The sequence below is a fragment of the Nannobrachium achirus genome, assembly GCF_963921795.1.
Source record: "Nannobrachium achirus genome assembly, chromosome: 7".
Taxonomy (NCBI): domain Eukaryota; kingdom Metazoa; phylum Chordata; class Actinopteri; order Myctophiformes; family Myctophidae; genus Nannobrachium; species Nannobrachium achirus.
In genome coordinates this window covers 16,289,107-16,312,953 of record NC_137816.1, presented here as the reverse complement: position 1 = coordinate 16,312,953, position 23,847 = coordinate 16,289,107, and the positions used below count along the sequence as shown (strand labels likewise).

The window sequence follows — 23,847 nt, the reverse complement described above, 5'->3', positions numbered from 1 at the left end:
TCCTGCACCGACTCCTTCAGTCATTTGGCTTTCCATGTGCTCTTTTACTTTGTCAGCATCCCTGCACGCGTGTGTGCATGTGTCACTGGATGTGAGGGAGGGAGAGAGACAAAGCAAACCATGTGGATGGAGAGAGAGAAAGAGAGAGAGAGAGAGGTAAGGACCATGTGACCCGGCCAGCTGTTGCTGTTTGCTGGTGGGAGAAAAGGATGGGGGGGGCTAGAGGAAGCAAGGGATAACAGGAGGTGAGAGGAGGGGTGGAGAGAGGAGGTGGTAGGGAGGGCTAGAGGAAGGGAGGGGCTGGAGCTCTTTGGCACACAGTGTGACCGGTGACAATCCCTTGTACTGCAGAAAGAGGATACAAACACACTCAGTCAGGACAGACAGAGAGACAAAAAGAGAGAGAGAGACAGAGAGAGAGAGAGAGATCTCCCACACACCTCCTCCTCTCTGTCCTGATTCAGCGGAGCATTAATTTCTCGACTCGTGTTGCCAACCGACCACCAGTAGAAGATAGAAATTGGGAGCTAGAGGACCGTTTCTGTGTCCCTGCCTGCGTTCTCCGTCTCTCTCTGCATGCGTAGGCTTCCACCACAGGTGCCGGTTTGCGAAGAGTGAAGCGAGCAACAATGGATGAAATTCAATAGGCGGGGAGGAGGAACAAGGAATGAATCATGTAAGAACTGTTTGTGCTTTTGGAGGCAATCAAGGAAACTGGGAAAGGAATAACAAATCATATTGATCTCTCTCTCAATCTTTCTCTCTCTCTCTGCATCTGTATGTTCTCTACCAGGACCCTTGCAGATTGATGAATATGGTTATGGGATAGGCAGACCGGCCACCTTTGTTACCATGGATACCAGCTTGCGTAAATTCACTGTGAGAAGATGGTTCTCTATCTATCTGAAGAACAAGGCAGCACGAAACAAAAACAACACCAGCATCTGTCAACTAGAGGTTAGTTGAGGCTCTCTATTATCTGTCTGGCAGGCCTGTAACCTGTAGGAGTGACTGACAAAACTCCCTCTTCCTTCAAAGAAGGGAGTCAGAAACAAGAATGAAAGTTCTGTCAACTAGACTAGAGGTCTGTGTGTGAGTGACAGAGAGAGTGTTGCATTTAAAAGAATACAAGTTGGGTTCCTAAGACACTATCTCTGTATACCTGTGTGCATACATCGGTATGTAAGGGCATACATGTGCCAGTTCAAGTCTTCAGGCTTCACTGATATTTTCCTGCAAATGGATTTTTTTCCACAGGTTTCTTTCCTGGTTTTGCCTTTCTAATTTTGATAAAGAATTGAGCGTATTTTTGCAGAAACCCACAAATGGCAAGAAACCACTCCATTCCCATTGAGAAGCAGAATCCACCTTCATAGATAGATTTAAACTTCGAAGTCAGAGAAGGTCATAAAAATAGCTGATCTACAAGCTCAGTGTTCTGCCAATCCACTAGAAATCTACTGTCTTACAGGACGTGTGAAGTTTTGAAATGGCACATCTCTATGTGTGTGTGTACTTTCCTGTGTGTGTGTGTGTATGTGTGTGTGTGTGTGTGTGTGTGTGTGTGTGTGTGTGTGTGTGTGTGTGTGTGTGTGTGTGTGTGTGTGTGTGTGTGTGTGTGTGTGTGTGTGTGTGTGTGTGTGTGTGTGTGTGTGTGTGTGTGTGTGTGTGTGTGTGTGTGTGTGTGTGTGTGTGTGTGTGTGTGTGTGTGTGTGTGTGTGTGTGTGTCTGTCAGCTTGTTTTGCCTGTATTATAGTACAGGAATGTTTACCATTCCCCTGCTGTCTCTATAGCAGGGGTCTATTTATTACAAAGGTATAAAAATAGATTCCAAAGAGACGTGACGACTGACGAGAGTCGTGCCGACAGTCCCATCGATTGACAATTCAATACAGATACTGACTGGCTGGTGGGAGGAATGGGGCGGGAGCATGGTTCTATTTATATCACAGACGGAGGAGCAGGAGATGCCACAATGGTTGCAGATCATTTACCTGTGTATTTGGGATATAAATAGACACAGCCCTGCTGCCTTGATATGGCCCAGTGCTGCTGGTCAATGACAGTTATAACCTCTCGTTGTCTCTCTGTCTGTCAATATGTCTTTCACTTACACCCATCTATAGCTGCATGGCTGCCTGTTTTGTTTCTGAATGTCTTGTTTTTCTGTTTACCTATTTCAGTGACATACAGTATAGTGAGCCTGCATGTATGGATGTTTTCACTGCATACTGCATTGTCATTGTCATGACTCTTGACATTAGATGCAAGCTTTATTTGGAGGTATTTTGGACATACGGGACGAATAAGGAGATCCATTAGTCGATTTCAGATTTTTTTTTTCCAGATTATTATTGAAGGGATAGCCTCGTGAGATGCAGAGGGGGTCCCATAAAGACACGTGCAACAGACATACTGTAGATACATACAATACAAGTACAGATACAATACAGATATGTTCGACTGTGACTTATCACAAGGCACAACTGCCAGTCAAAGTGACTAATGGCCAACTCACTGATTTGGCGCTTTTATCCGCTCTGTAACATTTTGCTTAGCCACCTGACCTAAAAGGTTGTTGGAGGCCGGGCGCTCCAACAAAAACAATTGACGGGGTTTGAGGGTGGGGAGGACGATCTCTGTGGCTGCACTAGTGACTCCTACAGGTTGGTGAGGGTTCCTGTTCAGAACTACAGTAGGAAGGATAACATGTTCCTGCACATGCATTACGCCCCCCTGGTTCTGGTGAAACATGAGTTTCACCAGAACTTCTGTCCATGAGATTGGTTGAGAGGACCAATGGGGAAAGCCTAGATATGGCCTACATCCTGGGCTGGCACAACTGCTCAAAGTTTGTTGTTCGGTCAAAAACCGGGGGTTAGCATTCACCAACCTCGGCCTAATGACACATCGAAACAACGTTACGCGCCCAAAAATACATGCAGAGATAACTGTGTAAAGCTGATTCACTGGGATTTGTTTTCTTTTGTAATTATAATTTTCTTCTTTTTTCCTCAAAAAATATAAACATTGGTAAGGAAAGGAATACAAGCATCACTTCACACTAGGTGTGATGTTTTTCTTCACATGTGCACATAATGCACAGCTAGCGGCTTATGAGCAATACAGTTGTTTGTCTGAGCCAGGTATTGTCTGAGGTTGTGTCAGTGACACTGTTATGTAAGATGTCTTTTTAAGCCTATTCATTTTGCTCAGAGCGGTATTGCTGAATGATCTGGCTTAAAGTATATTTTAGCTTTTCTTAAAATGTATTCATTTTGACAATGATCCCCAGTCCCCACTATTTGGTCTTCAGTAGGCTGCAGACAATCACATGTCTCAGTACATACATACTATTAGAAATATACACTAATGTTATGGTTAATCTTATAGAAGTATAATTATATAACCAGTAAAAATGTCAGTGTTACAGTAACTTATCCAATTCTATCTCAGAGACTGTACAAATGTACCCTTGTGGGCCCATTTGTTAAATGGTGCATTTATATGGTAAGTGGTGCCTTTATTAGTGCCTTTATCCAAAGTGCTTTACACCAGTGGTGGAAAAAGTACTCAAATGTTTTAATTAGGTAAAAGTATACTGCAACGTAGAAATGCTCTGTTAAAAGTAGAAGTCCGGAATTCAATGTTTACTTGAGTAAAAGTACAAAAGTATTAGAATCAAAATGTACAAAGTACAAAAGTAGAATTGATGACGCTTTATTAAACACTGCTATTGCAAGTGACGACTATTTCTCAGTGCTTGTTTTATTCTCTCTCTCTCTCTCTCTCTCTCTCTTTCTCTCTCTCTCGCTCTCTCTCTCTCTCTCTCTCTCTCTGTCTCTGTCTCTGTCTCTGTCTCTATCTCTGTCTCTCTCTGTCTCTCCTCTCTCTCTCAGGATGACAGTATAGTGAAAGAGATAGACATCAGCCACCATGTTAAGGAGGGCTGTGACAAGGCAGACCCCTCTCAGTTCCAGCTACTTAAGGTGCTGGGTCAGGGCTCCTATGGAAAGGTGAGTTAGCACATATTATCCTCCTATCCACTTTTACTACTTTTAAAGTAGTAAATGTAGTAAGTAATGTAAGTAAAAAATAGTCCCTATTATGTACGTCAGCTAAAACCTCAACAAATTTCACAAATTTAATTTAAATAACATGTATTTTTTAATACCAGATCTATAAGCTCACAACTCTTCATATCATGATGCGTTTTTAACTTGTTCAGTATACTAGCTATTTTGGCAATTCATTGTACGATGAAGGCTTATTGGTTATTCATCATCCCAAATCAAATATGGTGGATTAAAAAGATTATCAGATTATATTGTGTAATATGACTAGGCGGCATTCACACAGGCACGTTTTATTGCGATTAAAACGAATCCTCTAACGTATTGTCGGAAAATACACAACGTTTGGGCATTCTTTTTCGAATCAAAGAAACAAATGCAAATCCACAAAAAAACGGTGGTTTCGATTCGCTACAGCAAATGCTTCACTGTTGGTGTGAATCCATCCTTCTCAAATACAGGCAATGAAACATTGTGGTTGGTTATATAGAGCCATGTGCGGGTTAAATCCATAGTTATTTATAAAAGGTTAAATCCCCCTCCAGAACGTCCGCTCTCATTAGATTTCTGACCATTCTGGCCGCCTCCTCCCCTCATTGATTTAATTTCTGATCACCGCTCCCTCGCACATGGTGTATTATTTGTGAGGAGTTGCTCACAGTTAGATACAAGGACCACTGGAGTCACTTGTATATCATATATAGGCTATAGGCCTAATATAATATAGGCCGATGTGTGGGTCTCTCGCCCTTGATCGCGCGCACGCTCTCTCTCTCTCTTTCTCTGTGCCAAATCATGTCCAAATGGAGACGCTTTACGCACGGAGCGCAGAGAGGGAGCCAGGGAGGGCAAGACGAGGGGCAGAGAGAGAGAGAGAGAGAGACGTTCTACTCTTTGTAGATATTCATATCTTGCTAAAGTATTTTCTGTCTGGTTTATTGCTGGTAGATTTTGCGAGTCCCTCCGGCCGCCGCTGGTTTTATTTTTTGATCGCCCGTTTACGACCGCCGACCGCAGATAAATAGGCTAACGCCTGTGCCGCAATTTTGCGGCGGTCCTGCGGTTACATTGTGAGTTGAACTTGAAGAATTAATAAACACAGGGAGATGGAGGAGGCATTATTATGCAGCTTGGATACATGTCCCATGGACAGACGTGGACGATTCCTTGTTTCGGATGACAAAGTGCAGTGGGAGCGCAAACGTATCAATTAAATATGCAAGAATGTAGCAACTTCACCCCTCCCATTCGCACGACTAAACCGAATTATATTATGAGAATGTGGCCTGCCAGGAACAACAAATAAAATCTGTACTCATACTTGAACCAGAATTCTCCAGTGTGATGATGCTAATAACATTAGATGATCATAGAGAGGATAATGACAAGTGGTGATGGTTTGTCCATCACCACTTGTTTGATGGTGTAGGTTTGTCCAATATATCAATATTATAAAGATATTGTCATGCCACTATCTGGGATTAGAATATCCTAATGTGATATAGGCATACTGTAAGTGTTGTCTTCTCCTGGTTTTAATCACTTAAGCCTTATTTTATGCTTTAATTATTGTCAAAGAAATGTCAAAAATAGCAGATCTACACAGCACGTTCGCTACTTTTGATTTTTTTTTTTTTTTTTTTTTTTTAAGATTGACAATACAATGTCATCGTTGAGGTGTTTGGTCAAAAATATTGTGATAATTGATGTTGTCCATATTGCCCAGCCCTATCGTGATGTATGATGGTTATGATCTTATTTGCAGGTCTTTCTGGTCAGAAAGATCAGAGGACTGGACAGAGGACAGCTTTATGCCATGAAGGTGCTGAAGAAAGCCACACTGAAAGGTAATTGACTTGAACAGTAAAATCCTCCTTTAATCAGCAAGCTATGGCAAGGTTCTCATACCAATATTTGAGTTTTGTATGAAAACAACATAATAATGTCCATCTCTTCCAAAAGTTTACACTTGTTTTAACCCTTTGAGCCCTAGCCTAGCGTCTCTATTCTGGGGTGAACATTAAACTTTCAGACTGTCAGCTTGTGCATCGTCTATTTTGGGTGATTTGGTGTTGAGGGAAAAGAAGTGGACCTACAGTAGAGCCCTGGGGCTAATCCTAACCCAGAGATAAACTCTCAAAATTCCAGACATGCAGGTTAAGAGGATTAACGCTTGCTCAAAGATACTGGATAAAACATTCAAATTTAGTATAACCCTGTCTAGTCGGGCATAGCCACAGGATTTAGACATTTAGACATTTTCTTGAATTTCTTCAAATCTAATCTAATTTAGTTGCAAATGCAATTCCTACTTTCATTTAAAAAATAAAAAATAAATATGAATTCTATACACGTGATTTCTATTTATTTTGGGAGCAGAACACATTGTTTGGATTAGGCGCTGTGATTTCCCAATGCGCACACATTGATTGCAATCAATACAATTTAATTAATCCTACTAGGCCTAATAAGAATGAAAACAAAAGGTTTGCGCTATTATGCATCTGAGTCTCCATAGAAAGATGAGTGTCAGGAAAGAGAGAAGGAGAGAAAAAGAGATGCATTTATTTATGTAAGTGCCATCATCTTAAACGTCATGGCACCTGACAAAGTTAAAACATGGGATGCCTATTTCTTTCTTCTCCGTGTGACAGAAAAGACTTTCACGTTGCGTGCACAAAGCTGCTGAAGATCTGGTTAAATGCTACAGGAAATAGCATTGGCAGTCTATCGACATTAGTTATGGCAAAACTATGGCACTAAAAGTGTTAAGATGTCATTTAAGCCCCATAGATTGTGAATGCGGGTTTCCATGAAGCATAGCTGCGGACTGTGTTATTATTGTTTTTGTTGTCATTTGTACTGTAGCTGTTATCGTTGTTGTGCTTATTATTGTTGCTGCCCATCTTTGTGTCTCCCCCTCTCTCTAAGCTCACAACTCGTCACGTCATGATGTGTTTTGATAGGGTACAGAACTTATTGGTTAAACCAGTGGTTCTCAACCTGTGGGTCGGGACCCGCAGATGATCATTGTTTTCTCACTCAACAGTAAACAAACCAACATAAAGTTTAAGTGTGTACTGTAGAGGGTATCTGCACATTTATAAAGTGACAATTTAAGGACTTTGTAATACCTCTAAAATGACAAATTAAACATTGGCCAAATTGTCAAATATTAGGGGCAGAAATTGTTGAAATAGCCGATCTACATGCTCACAACGCCTCGCAACACTCTCTCTATTTTCGCAAACAGAACCGAGTTATACAAAATGTAATTCCTCAACTCTTAGTGCTGGTCAGGGTGGGGGGTCCCCAGTTCAAATATGATTATTTTGGGGGTCGCAGCCTGAAAAGGTTGAGAACCACTGGGTTAAACCACATTCATCATCCCAAATCTCTCTTGAGGGAGATGTCATCAATGACAGGTCTTTAAACCAAATTAAGCATGGGACGCTAGCAAGGTTCCTATAGTGACTCTATCTCTCTCTCTCTCCAACATGGTCGAGGCAGATGTCCACCCACCAAGACCTGTTTCTAATCTGCTCTAGGTTTTTTCCTTGCCACTGTTGCCAAATGCTTGATCAGGGAGCAAACATTGGCTCTCTGCCCTGTGTCTGAACTTGTTGTGATACACTATTATTGACAAATAACTCTCTCTACACAGTGAGTGAATTAAATGTCCCCTCTCTATCTACTCCTCAGTTCGAGACCGTGTGCGGTCAAAAATGGAAAGAGACATTCTGGCAGAAGTGAACCACCCATTTATAGTCAAATTGCACTACGGTAAGTCTGTCTACTTCTGCAACTAAACGTCTGACTATTTATTTCAGAAAGTTAAAAGTAAATGTATTTTGAAATCTAGCTGTTCTCCGGCTTTCCAGCCACCAAACCTTATCAACAAAAGAAGTGTCCAGAGGAACTATCTTATACCACCAGACTTTAATGCAGATGAGAAGCTTAAGGAGCTGTACAAGAGTTACAGTATAAACAGCTTAGCGCAAAAAAAGCTGAGTAGTTGATGGCGAATGTCCGGGGTGATTATGGCTCACATAACCCTTCATTCAGCGCTAATGCCTTGAATCAGCAGTGTGGCTTTAAGCTGGAAGGCTGGCTTACTGCTGGTTTTCACTTGCGGTACTAATAAGGTTGCTTAAATGTCTTCCTGTCATGTTTTTTGACATTGTCTGTGTTCGTGTCCGTGTTTGTGTGCGTGCGTGCGTGCGTGCGTGCGTGCGTGTGTGTGTGTGCGTGCGTGTAGCCTTTCAGACAGAGGGGAAGCTCTATCTAATTCTAGACTTCCTCAAAGGAGGGGACCTGTTCACTCGTCTGTCAAAAGAGGTAGGATTTTGTTACCTTTTCACAATCAGCAGGCTCATGACTTTGGGTCCTTGGGGAGGGCTGAGCACTTCACGGTACAATTGTCCATGCATGCACATTTTCTTAGAATACTGTACATTTTATAAGAAGTGAAATATTAATCTGGAACACTGAAGGGGTTTTGTGCAACCAATCACTAGTTCCTTAACCACATGAAGTGTCCTCCTGACTCTGGGGCGAACAATGGGGGACAATTCATGACTACATTCAGCAAATACAGATTTATTCATGTCAAGGGTCCCCAAGTTGACACTTATTACCCCGCGGACCCGCATTTGAAAATATATGCCAGGGATCCCCATAAAAGAGGATTTGTATGGCTCTAGCATGCAGTGATTCCCAACCATGCGTCAAATGTGTCCTCTAGAACATATTGTTATTTTCCAGGTAAACATTGTGTGTGCTGCAGCTACCGTATGTACAGTATCATAACCAGTAGGACGCGCTAAGGGCGGGAAACGCACATGGGCAGCTCAACGTCGGCAATGGAGCACTTTTCAATGATTAAACAGGGAGAATTCCCAGCGTTGACGCGCACGTGACGCCCAATGGCTGCAGTGGAGCCCTGGTGTGAGACATTGCCTTCACGAGTTGGGTGTTGATTTTGTTTTCAATTAGGCTATTATAGTGCTATGTTTATTTTAATATTTGTATTTTCTATGGTTAAACCTTTCTTTGTTTTTCTTTTTGCTCCAGGTAATGTTTACAGAGGAGGAGGTAAAGTTTTACCTTGCAGAGTTAGGCCTGGCCTTGGACCACCTCCACAGCCTTGGAATCATCTACCGGGACCTCAAGCCTGAAAAGTACACGCACACTCGCACACACATGCGCGCATCACACTTGTACATCTGGCATTTTCCATTGACATTTTTTGCCTTTAATAACATGACCAAAATAGGAAAAAAATACCCTAAACACCAGTAAGACTCCCTAAATCGGGAGATAAGCGACCGTCAGGTAGCCAATCAGGAGGGCAAAATCTGTAAGAACAGAGTCCAAAAATGTGTTTTTAAAAAAACGGCCAGATGGTGGCGCTAGATGGGACAGATGCTTTTTGATGACATGACTGTAGAGATACTGTGTACCGCTTTGCGTGATTTTAGGGCAAAATCTGTAGGAGCAGTGTCCAAAAATGTATCTTGCAAGAATTGGCCTCATGGTGGCGCTAGAAGAGGGCCATGTGAGAAATGAGCCAAGGAGTGTGTGTGCAAAGTTTGGCATGGATCGGGGCAACGGTGGCGGAGATATGAGTAGGGGGAAAGTGTGACGTGACGGTCAGACTGACTGATAGACTGACGGACAGACAGCTGGTGGAGGTTTTGATAGTAACTGCGACCTGGTATGAACTATGAAGTATGCAGTCAAGAGTTAAGCTCACTGTATGCCACAGAAACAGGGAGGGTGTATAGCAAAACATTCTGAAACAAAACAACATGCAGCCATAAGACAGGTGTAGGTGAAACCCAGAAACATATTGACAGACAGAGAGACAACTAGAAAAATATTGTTCCTTCGAAACAATTGTGGGCTCGCTTCAAGCCAGAAAACAATGGCTATAAAAGCACAAAATGTCAAGATCGCAGGCAGTGCTCTCTTTGACGTTACTGACGTCAAAGATTGGTCCATTTTGTTCCAAAAATGTGTTGTGCAAAAGTTGACCCGCTGGTGGCGCTATAACAGGCCAATGTGAGAAGGTTAGTATCTGTTCCTTGACCTATTGGGAATGTGCTTGCAAGATTTCACGCACATCCCAGGCTGTGTTCATGATTTGAGGTGTTTTTGGCTTTGGCCACTTTATCGCTGCTTGCAGCTATATTTATTATTATTATTTTTTTTTTTTTTTGTGTGCACTTCATAGGCATGTTAGATAAAGGTCCTTAGATTGCGTGTAGAATGTTTCATGCAAATTGCAAAAAAAATCCTAGAATAAATTATATAGCGCCCCCCCCCTTTGGCCATTTGGGGTAAGATTGGTTTCAGTGATATTTGAACTAACCTTCTACCACTTTTTCGAGTCACGTGTTCAAATACTGGATTCTGATTGGCTAAATTCCGGAGGTTATGAGAGAACTACTGCCGCAAAGTTGTGTGAGGACTTGTCCGAGATCAATGAGCCTCAGTGTACATCCGGGGACTTCAGGAGGTAGTCGGAACACCTTTCCCCCAACCAACAAATGACCGTGGCAACGGTCCTATGTTCACTAACGTGCATGCTATAGTCGCCGATTTATTTGGATCCAATGCAATCCGCCAACTTTAAAGCCCCTTTTCTCTGAACCTATGCCTTTCTGGAAGCGAACAGCCTCTATTTACGGCCGGAACGGTACTTCTAACTGACGTTAGCTTAGCTGTAAGCTAGACGCATGGATTAGTATGGAGTTGGCGCCATCTGTTGGTGAGTAGAAGATGTTGTTGGTGGAACTATCTGCTGTCTCGCGGAAGTTTTATAGGCAATAATGATTGTAACTTAAGATCCTTGCAAGTTACAACTATGTGTTTTCTTTCATGTATAAGGGAAAAAGTGGTAGAAAAGCTATTTACCACTCGGGGTCGGACATTATGCTCTGATAATGTCCTGTGTTAGGGTGTTATCGGACTCGGCTTCGCCTCGTCCGATAACACCCTAACACAGGACATTATCAGAGCATAATGTCCTCTCACTCGGGGTAAATTGCTTACCTCTACACTATTTTGTCATGAAAATGTGACTTTGCATGTATGATTTAGAGGCAGAAGAATAATTTGCATAAAAATGCAATATTGTTTGAATTATTTAAAAAAGCATGTTTCAATGTTAAAGAAATCCGATCTGACAGATCTTTAGATATCGGTCCAAAGTTCACGTAAAAAAAGTTTTGTGCACGTGACGCGAAAATTCCAGAATAAAAGCGGGTTTACGCGTTTTACAAACTGCTCAAAATGGCGGAAAATTTAAGGGCGGAGCTTACTTAACAACGACACAGATGTCTTCCGCTTGAGTCAAAGCACGCGTGTAACAAGTTGCATGTCTTCAAACGAAACGAGTCATGACTTATGCCCGTTTGAAGTTTGAATTTTCAGACACTTCGTATAGCGCCCCCCTTTGGCCGATGGGAATAAAATTGGTTTCAGTGATACTTTGACTAACCCTCCACATCTTTGCCAAATGCCATGAACGTGTAACTTTGCATGTATGATTTAGAGGCCGAATAATAATTTGCATAAAACCGCAATATATATTGAATTATTAAAAAATCATTATTTAACGTACAAACTTCTCACCACATAGCCTGTGTAGATATAGGTTCAAAGTTCATGTGAAAAAAGTTTTGTGCACTTGACGGGAAAATCCCAGGAGGAGATAGATTTTTACTGTTTTTCATATAATTCCGAATTGTGGGAGACCTAAAGGTCAGAGGTCAAAAGTTAGAGGGTAAAAGTTGTTCGGCATGAGGAGACGCATACGTGTATACAGGTTTCATGGCTGTACCTAAAACACAGCATGAGCTATACCTGTTCAAAGTTCGCACTTTCGAAGGCTTCCTACAGCGCCACCATTTGGCCGATTGCTATAAAAAATAATAGCACACTTCGCTACTGTAAGCTGAACACATTGATGTTTTTATTTTCATTTTCTGTCTAAGTATGTAGGAGTAGAAAGGAACCGAAGTTTTGAGGAGAACTTGATATAGTATAGTATAGAAATAACTCGAAAAATATTGTTCCTTCGAAACAATTGTGGGCTCGCTTCTAGCCGGAAAACAATGGCTATAAAAGTACAAAATGTCAAGATCGCAGGCAGTGCTCTCTTTGACGTTACTGACGTCAAAGATTGGTCCATTTTTTCCAAAAATGTTATGCAAAAGTTGACCCGCTGGTGGCGCTATAACAGGCCAATGATAGAAGGGTGGTATCTGTTCCTTGACCTATTGGGAATGTGCTTGCAAGATTTCACGCACATCCCAGGCTGTGTTCATGATTTGAGGTGTTTTTGGCTTTGGCCACTTTATCGCTGCTTGCAGCTATATTTATTATTATTATTTTATTATTTTATTGTATGCACTTCATAGGCATGTTAGATAAAGGTCCTTAGATTGCGTGTAGAATGTTTCATGCAAATTGCTAAAAAGAAATCCTAGAATAAAAACGGTTTTAAGCGTTTCACAAACTGCTCAAAATGATATAGCGCCCCCCTTTGGCCAATTGGGGTATGATTGGTTTTAGTGATATTTGGAATAACACTCTACATCTTTGCCAAATGCCATGAACATGCTACTTTGTATGTATGATTTAGAGGCAGAAGAATAATTTGCATAAAAATGCAATATTCTTTGAATTATTTAAAAAAGCATGTTTCAATTTTAAAGAAATCCGATCTGACAGATCTTTAGATATCGGTCCAAAGTTCACGTAAGAAAAAAATTGTGCACGTGACGCGAAAATTTCAGAATAAAAGTGGGTTTACGCGTTTTACAAACTGCTCAAATTGGCGGAAAATCTAAGGGCGGAGCTTACTTAACAACGACACAAATGTCTTCCGCTCGAGTCAAAGCATGCGTGTAACAAGTTGCATGTCTTCAAACGAAACGAGTCAAGACTTATGCCCGTTTGAAGTTTGAATTTTCAAACGCTTTGTATAGCGCCCCCCTTTGGCCAATTGGAATAAGATTGGTTTCAGTGATATTTGGACTAACCCTCTACATGTTTGCCAAATGCCATGAAAGTAACACTTTGCATGTTTGATTTAGAGGCAGAATAATAATTTGCATAAAACCGCAATATGAATTGAATTATTAAAAATTAATGGTTTAACGTACAAACTTCTCACCACATAGACTGTATAGGTATTGGTCCAAAGTTCATGTGAAAAAAGTTTTGTGCACTTGACGCGAAAATCCCAGGAGGAGATAGATTTTTACTGTTTTTCATATAATTCCGAATTGTGGGAGACCTAAAGGTCAGAGGTCAAAAGTTAGAGGGTAAAAGTTGTTCGGCATGAGGAGACGCATAAGTGTATACAGGTTTCATGGCTGTATGTATAACACAGCATGAGCTATACCTGTTCAAAGATCGCACTTTCGAAGGCTTCCTACAGCGCCACCATTTGGCCGATTGCTGTAAAAAACTAGAAAAATATTGTTCCTTCGAAACAATTGTGGGCTCGCTTCAAGCCAGAAAACAATGGCTATAAAAGTACAAAATGTCAAGATCGCAGGCAGTGCTCTCTTTGACGTTACTGACGTCAACGATTGGTCCATTTTGTTCCAAAAATGTGTTGTGCAAAAGTTGACCCGCTGGTGGCGCTATAACAGGCCAATGTAAGAAGGGTGGTATCTGTTCCTTGACCTATTGGGAATGTGCTTGCAAGATTTCACGCACATCCCAGGCTGTGTTCATGATTTGAGGTGTTTTTGGCTTTGGCCACTTTATCGCTGCTTGCAGCTATATTTATTATTATTATTTTATTATTTTATTGTATGCACTTCATAGGCATGTTAGATAAAGGTCCTTAGATTGCGTGTAGAATGTTTCATGCAAATTGCTAAAAAGAAATCCTAGAATAAAAACGGTTTTAAGCGTTTCACAAACTGCTCAAAATGATATAGCGCCCCCCTTTGGCCAATTGGGGTATGATTGGTTTTAGTGATATTTGGAATAACACTCTACATCTTTGCCAAATGCCATGAACATGCTACTTTGTATGTATGATTTAGAGGCAGAAGAATAATTTGCATAAAAATGCAATATTCTTTGAATTATTTAAAAAAGCATGTTTCAATTTTAATGAAATCCGATCTGACAGATCTTTAGATATCGGTCCAAAGTTCACGTAAGAAAAAAATTGTGCACGTGACGCGAAAATTTCAGAATAAAAGTGGGTTTACGCGTTTTACAAACTGCTCAAATTGGCGGAAAATCTAAGGGCGGAGCTTACTTAACAACGACACAAATGTCTTCCGCTCGAGTCAAAGCATGCGTGTAACAAGTTGCATGTCTTCAAACGAAACGAGTCAAGACTTATGCCTGTTTGAAGTTTGAATTTTCAAACGCTTTGTATAGCGCCCCCCTTTGGCCAATTGGAATAAGATTGGTTTCAGTGATATTTGGACTAACCCTCTACATGTTTGCCAAATGCCATGAAAGTAACACTTTGCATGTTTGATTTAGAGGCAGAATAATAATTTGCATAAAACCGCAATATGAATTGAATTATTAAAAATTAATGGTTTAACGTACAAACTTCTCACCACATAGACTGTATAGGTATTGGTCCAAAGTTCATGTGAAAAAAGTTTTGTGCACTTGACGCGAAAATCCCAGGAGGAGATAGATTTTTACTGTTTTTCATATAATTCCGAATTGTGGGAGACCTAAAGGTCAGAGGTCAAAAGTTAGAGGGTAAAAGTTGTTCGGCATGAGGAGACGCATAAGTGTATACAGGTTTCATGGCTGTATGTATAACACAGCATGAGCTATACCTGTTCAAAGATCGCACTTTCGAAGGCTTCCTACAGCGCCACCATTTGGCCGATTGCTGTAAAAAACTAGAAAAATATTGTTCCTTCGAAACAATTGTGGGCTCGCTTCAAGCCAGAAAACAATGGCTATAAAAGTACAAAATGTCAAGATCGCAGGCAGTGCTCTCTTTGACGTTACTGACGTCAACGATTGGTCCATTTTGTTCCAAAAATGTGTTGTGCAAAAGTTGACCCGCTGGTGGCGCTATAACAGGCCAATGTAAGAAGGGTGGTATCTGTTCCTTGACCTATTGGGAATGTGCTTGCAAGATTTCACGCACATTGCAGGCTGTGTTCATGATTTGAGGTGTTTTTGGCTTTGGCCACTTTATCGCTGCTTGCAGCTATATTCATTATTATAATTTTTTTGTGTGTGTGCACTTCATAGGCATATTAGATAAAGGTCCTTAGATTGTGTGTAGAATGTTTCATGCAAATTGCAAAAAAGCGTTTAAGCGTTTCACAAACTGCTCAAAATGATATAGCGCCCCCCTTTGGCCAATTGGGGTAAGATTGGTTTTAGTGATATTTGGACTAACACTCTACATCTTTGCCAAATGCCATGAACATGTTACTTTGCATGTATGATTTAGAGGCAGAAGAATAATTTGCATAAAACTGCAATATTCATTGAATTTATTTAAAAAAGCATGTTTCAATTTTAAAGAAATCCGATCTGACAGATCTTTAGATATCGGTCCAAAGTTCACGTAAAAAAAGTTTTGTGCACGTGGAGCAAAAATTCCAGAATAAAAGCGGGTTTACGCGTTTTACAAACTGCTCAATATGGCGGAAAATCGAAGGGCGGAGCTTACTTAACAACGACACAGATGTCTTCCGCTCGAGTCAAAGCACGCGTGTAACAAGTTGCATGTCTTCAAACAAAACGAGTCATAACTTATGCCCGTTTGAAGTTTGAATTTTCAAACGCTTCGTATAGCGCCCCCCTTTGGCCGATTGGAATAAAATTGGTTTCAGTGATACTTTGACTAACCCTCCACATCTTTGCCAAATGCCATGAACGTGTAACTTTGCATGTATGATTTATAGGCCGAAGAATAATTTGCATAAAACCGCAATATACGTTGAATTATTAAAAAATCATTATTTAACGTACAAACTTCTCACCACATAGACTGTGAAGATATAGGTTCAAATTTCATGTGAAAAAAGTTTCATGCGCGTAACGCGAAAATCCCAGGAGGAGATAGATTTTTACTGTTTTTCATATAATTCCGAATTGTGGGAGACCTAAAGGTCAGAGGTCAAAAGTCAGAGGCTAAAAGTTGTTCGGCATGAGGAGACGCATACGTGTATACAGGTTTCATGCCTGTACCTCAAACACAGCATGAGCTATACCTGTTCAAAGTTCGCACTTTCGAAGGCTTCCTACAGCGCCACCATTTGGCCGATTGCTATAATAAATAATAGCACACTTCGCCACTGTAAGCTGAACACATTGATGTTTTTATTTTCATTTTCTCACTAAGTATGTAGGAGTAGAAAGGAACCAAAGTTTTTGATACTTGCACTAGTATATAAACTAGAAAATGTGCAATTTGGGAAATTGCGAGTGTGGTTGCCCGCCCCGCCCCGGCGCGAGCGGCGGGTGACGCGCCTCCCCGAGAACGTTTGTGTTTCGTTTTGAGAGGGTCGTCCACCCTGAAAAACGCGTTTTGGCATGAAACTATTACGTTTTGCGCGTTAGTGGGGCCCCCTATGGGTCGAAGGGGAAATGCTTTTGGGGATTTGTTGAATATCCCACCCGCAACTTGTGGTTAAAATTTGGTGTTGACTGGATGTTTCGTTTGTGATTTATGGCTACTTCTTACGAAACGGGCTCCTCCCGCTAACTTTGGAACCCTGTTACGGAAGAACGGTATGGACTATCGAAATATCCTTTGAATATGTTCATCACATGGGTCCATAGATCATGTGTACCGATTTTTGTGACATTTGGAGAAAATATGTAGGAAAAGGAGCAAAAAGTGTGTTTTGAAGAAAATTCAAAATGGCGGAAAATCTATCCTGACGCAAATGGGCGTGGCCTATATGAGGAGATGCGTCATGACCCAAGGAATCCAGGGAAAAAGGAATTTTAATTTTCCGACCTACGGTTCAAGAGTTACAGGCCGAAACGTGAAGTGGACTGTTATAGCGCCACCATGAGGCCAACTGACGAAATTATTTTTTATTTAATCCTTGATATCATTATACATCTATACACAAAAATATTGAATGTGAGTTTTTGCAATTCCCATTATAAGTCAATGGGGAAAATTAATTCACTAATAAATTAATATCAATTAAACTATACAACTTTTCTCTTAGAAAAGTAATAGCACACTATTCCCGATCAAGCCGGTCGATTTGACATATGGCGCGAGTGTGTGGCGCAAAAACTGTGGGAGGAGATTCGCGCCGAAAAAAAGGTTACATTGAAAGAATAAAGTTTGCCTAGAACTATAGTGTGTTGCCCTGTAAGGGCAACCACACTAATAAATAAATAAATAAATAAATAATGACAATATCTAAAGTGTGCTCGCCTTATAGGCGAGCCCACAATAATAGCACACGTCGCCACTGTAAGCTGAACACATTGATGTTTTTATTTTCATTTTCTCACTAAGTATGTAGGAGTAGAAAGGAACCGAAGTTCCCGTCTACTGTCTGACTGATAGATAAATAATGACAACATCTAAAGTGTGCTCGCCTGTTACAGGCGAGCCCACAATGACAACATCTAAAGTGTGCTCGCCTTATAGGCGAGCCCACTAATGAGAGGTTAGAACTGGATTGACCAGCAGCACTGGGCCATAGCAAGGTAGCCGGGATGTGTCTATTTATGTCCCAAATACACAGGTAAATGATCTGCAACCATTGTGGCTTTCTCCTGCTCCTCCGTCTGTGATATAAATAGAACCATGCTCCCGCCCCATTCCTCCCACCAGCCAGTCAGTATCTGTATTGAATTGTCAATCGATAGGACTGTCGGCACGACTCTTCTGTGTCTCTTTGGAATCTATTGTTATGTCATTGTATTAAATCCCGCTACATAGACAGTGGGGAAATGCCTGTATCTATAACATGTGCAACAAAACACACACACACACACACACACACACACACACACGCGCGCACGCACGCACGCACGCACGCGCACACACACACACACACACACACACACACACACACACACACACACACACACACACACAGGCCTGGGCCACAGGGTAGTGGTCCAGGCACCTAGGCTGGTACCAGCCCTTGCAGCGTTGCAGGTTCGAGTCCCGATCCTGATGACCTTTGCTGCGTGTCACCCCCCATCTTTCTCCCCGTTTCCAGTCAGCCCTACAAACTGTACAAAGGCAGACGTTTTTGGACAAACCAACTTATTTGTGTAGCCCATGGTCATATTAACCTTCATGATATTGGGGGATGAACAATTACATCAAGAACAGATATACAATCAGTGTAATATCACTTATATGCCTATATCTCATTTGCCTGATCAGTTGTAACACTTTTAAACCCCTTTCTTGGTGAAATTTCTGTTCATAGTTACTGCACTCTGCCTTTGTAGGGCTGTACACCTGTAAATATCTTTAAGCCCCATTCACATTTGCCAGATCCCGGGCCCGATTCATCCTCGGGCTGAATTTTATGACCTCCCCGGGAAAATCGTGAGTTCGGCCCCGGACTCGGTCTTGGGTTTGAACGGGACCCCGACACGACTGGATTATGTTAATGGACTTTTTATGACCTCGGAAGGGCCTCCGAGAATATCTGACAAGCTGAATATTCTCGCACCATCGGGTACAAATCCTTGTCGTCTGAATGAGCGAACAGGATTTCTACAGATAATATACACAAGCCACCTCCTCCTCTGCCTTTTGCATTCCTGAAACTAGTGACAGCATAGCAGTAGTAGTGTGAGATGATTTTATCATTGGCAATAAAACACAACACAAATTATTATTAGTTTGTTGTCAACTTTGATGTCAATTAATCATGCGAGACACCCGTGTTATTAGGCTAAGGGGTCTAAATTGACCTATACAAGTGCAAAGTGCAACTCTGACTAACCCTAACCCCAGAATGTACTATCATTATTACGCTGAAGCAAATAGTGATGTTAATTATCTTTTTCTTAACACAGTATTCTTTTGGATGAAGAGGGACACATCAAGATAACTGGTTAGTACCCTCACTCAATCATGGTACAAGGTTAGATAGACACTTTCAGCAGTAGTCCTTGTCCAGCCTAGTCAGGAAAGCAGCTATTGGCCGTTTGCAACACATTGCATGAGGGACACTGGACATCATGTGGGTTTCTGGGGAGTCATCAATGACTATTAAAAGCCCCCCTCAGGGTCCGGCAGAAATAGGAAAGTACAAACTGTGCACGTTTTACAAAAGTTCCAGATTCCTCAGTGCTGTACTTTCTCTTTAGCTAATTATTTTCCATCTGATCAAATACAGTATACAACCTACTGTAGTTCTTCTCTATGACTATAGATACTGTACCAATCTATACATTATGCTTTCTTTCTTCTTCACTCTCTATGATTCTTATTTATCCTGCTTTTCTTTCTTATGCTGTAGCCCATCCCGAAGATCTTCGGGATTAATTAGGGTCATTAAGCCTTGCCTATCCCGAAGATCAGCGGGTTATATACTGTATATACAGAAAAGCTCGCAGTCTGGCTAAACGCAGGCACTGGCAGAAGTCCGTGATTTTTTCCGATCGCACGTCCACGTGCACGCAAAGTGCTCCCCTGCCATTGAAAACAATGGCTGTTCAGATTTTTAGTCCAATTTCTCGAAAAAATCGCCAAGTTGGGATCGGTGAGCTCGATCACTTCCGATCCTTCAAAATAAGAGAGTGGCCGCTTATGGACGAAAATCATGGCACCAGTGCCCCCCTTCTGCCCGAAAAAATGATGGCACAAAATCGGTTAATGTCTCACTACGTGTATACCTTTTGATTTTCTTCCTTTTCATTCTGTCTCCACTGCTGTCTCTTTTTAGACTTTGGGCTGAGTAAAGAAGCAATAGAACATGATAAAAGAGCCTATTCCTTCTGTGGAACTATAGAGTATATGGCTCCAGAGGTCGTTAACAGGAGAGGGCACACACAGAGTGCTGACTGGTGGTCATTTGGGGTATTGATGGTAAGACTCTAACCCAGTCTTATAGTTATATTCCACTTTGGAATATATATATATCGTCGTTGTCGGGTGAAAACCTTGTATGTCCAAAACCGTTGGTTTTGCATTCATCATTTTAAAAATGATTTAAACTAGTGAAAACAGCCGATCTACAAGCACACAACGCCTCGCACCGCGAGGCGTTGTGTGCTTGTAGATCGGCTGTTTTCACTACTTTTGTGCGACAGCCTTGTATGATGAAGCAGAGCTTTACTTTGCGAAAGAACGTACAAATTTGAAACTTGTAGATAGATAGATATATATATATATAAAGCAAACTGTTTTTTTGCTATACATAATATTGTTCTTGGTAGATAGTGCATCATTTTGAGTTCATGTAGTTGATGCCACTTTTAATATGCCAGAACCCCACTGAAAAAGTATAACCACTTAATCAATTGTTTGTTTTTGTTTGTTTGTTTGTTTGCTCCCCAGTTTGAGATGTTGACAGGATCATTACCCTTTCAGGGAAAAGACCGAAAGGAGACAATGGCACTTATTCTGAAGTAAGATCATTTCAACATGAATCCAACTTTAAAGTCATTTTAAAGTGCCTTAAATTAACTCCAATCCTAATAATAGATAACGTCCATTAAATCATAACCTAACCCCAATCATATTGATAATACTGTAGGTTTTGATTTCATACACAATAACAAAAGACAGAAATTGTTAACTCTGCATGAAAAAAAGAACAAATCAATTTAATGTTGACTTTAAGCATGCACTGATCACCAAAACTAACATTGGAAAAATAAAATGAAGATTGATTTTGATGAGTTTATTACTGACTATATTAGTGTGCTTTCTCCTTATTTATTTTGTATTATTATATTTTTTTAAATATATATTTTTATTGGATGCACTATACATTACAAGTAAGCAATGTTATGTTACCCATTTGTTTTTCTTCGTAAAAAAAACAAGACTTAGCACGTAACAAGACACGACCACCACTCAACAGCACTCAACTGCTTTCTCCTTATACCTTGTGTGTCTCTAGGGCCAAACTAGGAATGCCACAGTTCCTCAGTCCTGAAGTGCAGAGTTTATTGCGGGCGCTCTTTAAAAGAAACCCGGCTAATCGACTGGGTAGGTACAGTATAAGCATCACTACCTATGATAAATGAGTTTATCAATAATATTATTAAACATATGTACCCGTACTGTACCTGCCAATGGATCTCTCTATCGCACCCTGCTACTGGATATCAACCAGCGATCAGTCTCATAGGGAGTTACTGTAGCACTGACGTGCGTGTGTGTGTGTTTGTGAGTGTGAGTGAGTGTGCCTTGCCTCGCCTGGCCTGAACAACAGCGCCCCTCCCTTAACATGTGTGGTCAGAAAAGGTACTGCAGGCTACAGACAGACAGACAGACACGCACACACACACACATACCCACACACACGGCCACGTATAGGAGACGGTGTCACCTGAGGTTAGGGTTAAGGTTAGGTTTAGGTGCATCTCCGTCCCCCCGACTTTTGGCACCTCCGCACAGCCAATCACAAGCTTCCGCTGCCTGAACTGAGTTGCTTTTTTGATACACTCAGACTGAACAACCTGCAAAGAATACTCTCCCAGCCTGGCAGTAGCAATATCAACTGCAGTCTTGTTGTGCCTACTGCTTCCAGAATAAAGTGCATTTGCAGTAGTCATGTCAGGAAGAAATTAAAGTTAGAGGAACCTTTCTAAAGTGTGCAGAGGGGAGGAATGACCCGATCTTGGTTAGCCGTCTCAGTTGGCCAAAGCAGTCAAAACAAATAACACCCACGTTGTGTGCCTCTTCTTGTTTTTGTTATCAGATACGAGGCACTTAGGATAGAGGAGAGATTGTTATTGCTGTTAGTGGCAGGGCCAGAGGGAGTCATTACCATTCCAGACTATGAGATAATAATGATCTCATGGTCCTGCGGTTTGAGTAACAGAATAAAATGATGTTAACGACTCCATTATGTCAGGGTTATTGGTTGGATTGACAGGTGTAAATGATTGTCAACCCATAATGTGACCTTCATGCTGTCTGTCTATTTGACAGACAGTCGTAGATACTGGCAATTTGTCACATTAAGTGAAAATGATTGACAGGTTATTCATTATATTATAAAAAGAGGTCATGACTGCTCTCTCTCTCTCTCTCTCTCTGTGTTTATTGGATTGGCAGGTGCAGGACCAGATGGAGTGGAGGAGATTAAGAGACACCGTTTCTTTGCACCAATAGACTGGAACGTAAGCAGGGGTGTCACACCAAATTCTGGGCCCTGGGTACAAGGATTCACTGCGGGCCCCTGTTCTTGACAGGGGGAGGGGGTTTAACCCATTTAGACCGCATTATTGGGAACGCATTATTACGCGTTATTTTGTGCTTCAACTATTGAAAAATAGCTGATATACAAGCTCACAGCGCGGCACCGAGTGCTGCGCTGCAAGCTTGTAGATCTGCTTTTTTTTTAATCATGAACATTTGTGCAAGTCTTTGAATATTTCAAATCCTTCTAAGGTTTTTTGAATGTTTCTATGTCAGTGGTGCTCAAACCTTTTCATGTCAAGGACCCCCAAATTGATATGTATTTGGCCACAGGCCCCCATCTCAAAATATTTAGTTCCAGGGACCCCCCAGAAGCAAAATATGAGTTACAAATGTTCGCATAAAAAATACATATACCGGTATTCAAAGATTTGCACACATTTTCGCGACTTTTCAAAAATAGCAGATCCACAAGCTCACAGCGCGGCACTCGGTGCTTGTAGATCTGCTATTTATCAATAGCTAAAGTATAAAATAATTAAGGCCCCTCCACCTTGGGCCCTAGAAACTCAGTCCCACATTTCCCCCCCTTGTGACTCCCCTGTCTGCCAATATCATCAAATGACGGCCTGAATTCCTGTATTCCAATGCCCTTTTTCATTCACAACTTGGGGACACATAAACCTGTCATAATCTGACACATACAGTGGTGTAACAAAGAGTGACAGTGTTATTCAAATACACCGTTAATCATACCATCATTTTACGACTTTTGCTCAAAATGTACAAAAGAATATTGCAACCTGATTGTTGCTAATAATAATGCAAAGACAATTACATAACATAAGCAGCTTACAATGTGCATTTTGATTGGTGTAATAGGCTAGTGCAAACAGGAGGGGCAAAAACAAGCCATCAAACATAATCCATGATGGAGAATAAACAACAATATCAGTTCGCTATAACTGCAGCAAACCCATAGTAAAAATAAATGATGTGTGTGTGTGGAAATACAAAGAAAAATCATGTTTAGCGTTTCTCTCTAGTAATGACCCGTTGTTAATGCTAATAATAATGATGAGACCAAATTGATGTTTTGTTTTGTCCTGTAGAAGTTATACAGGAAAGAGGTGAAGCCTCCATTTAAACCAACAGTTGGAAGACCTGAAGACACTTTCCATTTTGACCCTGAATTTACCTCCAGAACACCCACCGGTAATTATCACACACACACACACACACGCACGCACGCACGCACGCACGCACACACACACACACACACACACACACACACACACACACACACACACACACACACACACACACACACACACACACACACACACACACACACACACACACACACACACACTAATACAGTATGTAATTATTTTGAAAGTGGAATATCCCTTTAACAACATACAGTATGTACTGCATTCT

At 41.2% G+C, this 23,847-nt stretch overlaps 1 protein-coding gene across 1 annotated transcript in view; it reads left to right on the top strand.

The window, feature by feature from the left end:
• Positions 1 to 852: 852 nt before the first annotated feature.
• rps6ka2 (ribosomal protein S6 kinase, polypeptide 2) overlaps positions 853 to 23,847 on the top strand; it is a gene marked incomplete at both ends in the record, with an annotated part of 33,398 nt that continues 10,403 nt past the window's right edge. Inside the window, 12 exons of the mRNA XM_080730074.1 lie at positions 853 to 957; positions 3,900 to 4,016; positions 5,839 to 5,920; positions 7,776 to 7,856; positions 8,332 to 8,411; positions 9,147 to 9,253; positions 19,107 to 19,144; positions 19,979 to 20,121; positions 20,593 to 20,663; positions 21,161 to 21,249; positions 22,324 to 22,388; positions 23,520 to 23,622. Coding sequence (XP_080586200.1) covers positions 853 to 957; positions 3,900 to 4,016; positions 5,839 to 5,920; positions 7,776 to 7,856; positions 8,332 to 8,411; positions 9,147 to 9,253; positions 19,107 to 19,144; positions 19,979 to 20,121; positions 20,593 to 20,663; positions 21,161 to 21,249; positions 22,324 to 22,388; positions 23,520 to 23,622 — 1,081 coding nt within the window. The remainder of the gene's footprint in view (positions 958 to 3,899; positions 4,017 to 5,838; positions 5,921 to 7,775; positions 7,857 to 8,331; positions 8,412 to 9,146; positions 9,254 to 19,106; positions 19,145 to 19,978; positions 20,122 to 20,592; positions 20,664 to 21,160; positions 21,250 to 22,323; positions 22,389 to 23,519; positions 23,623 to 23,847) is intronic.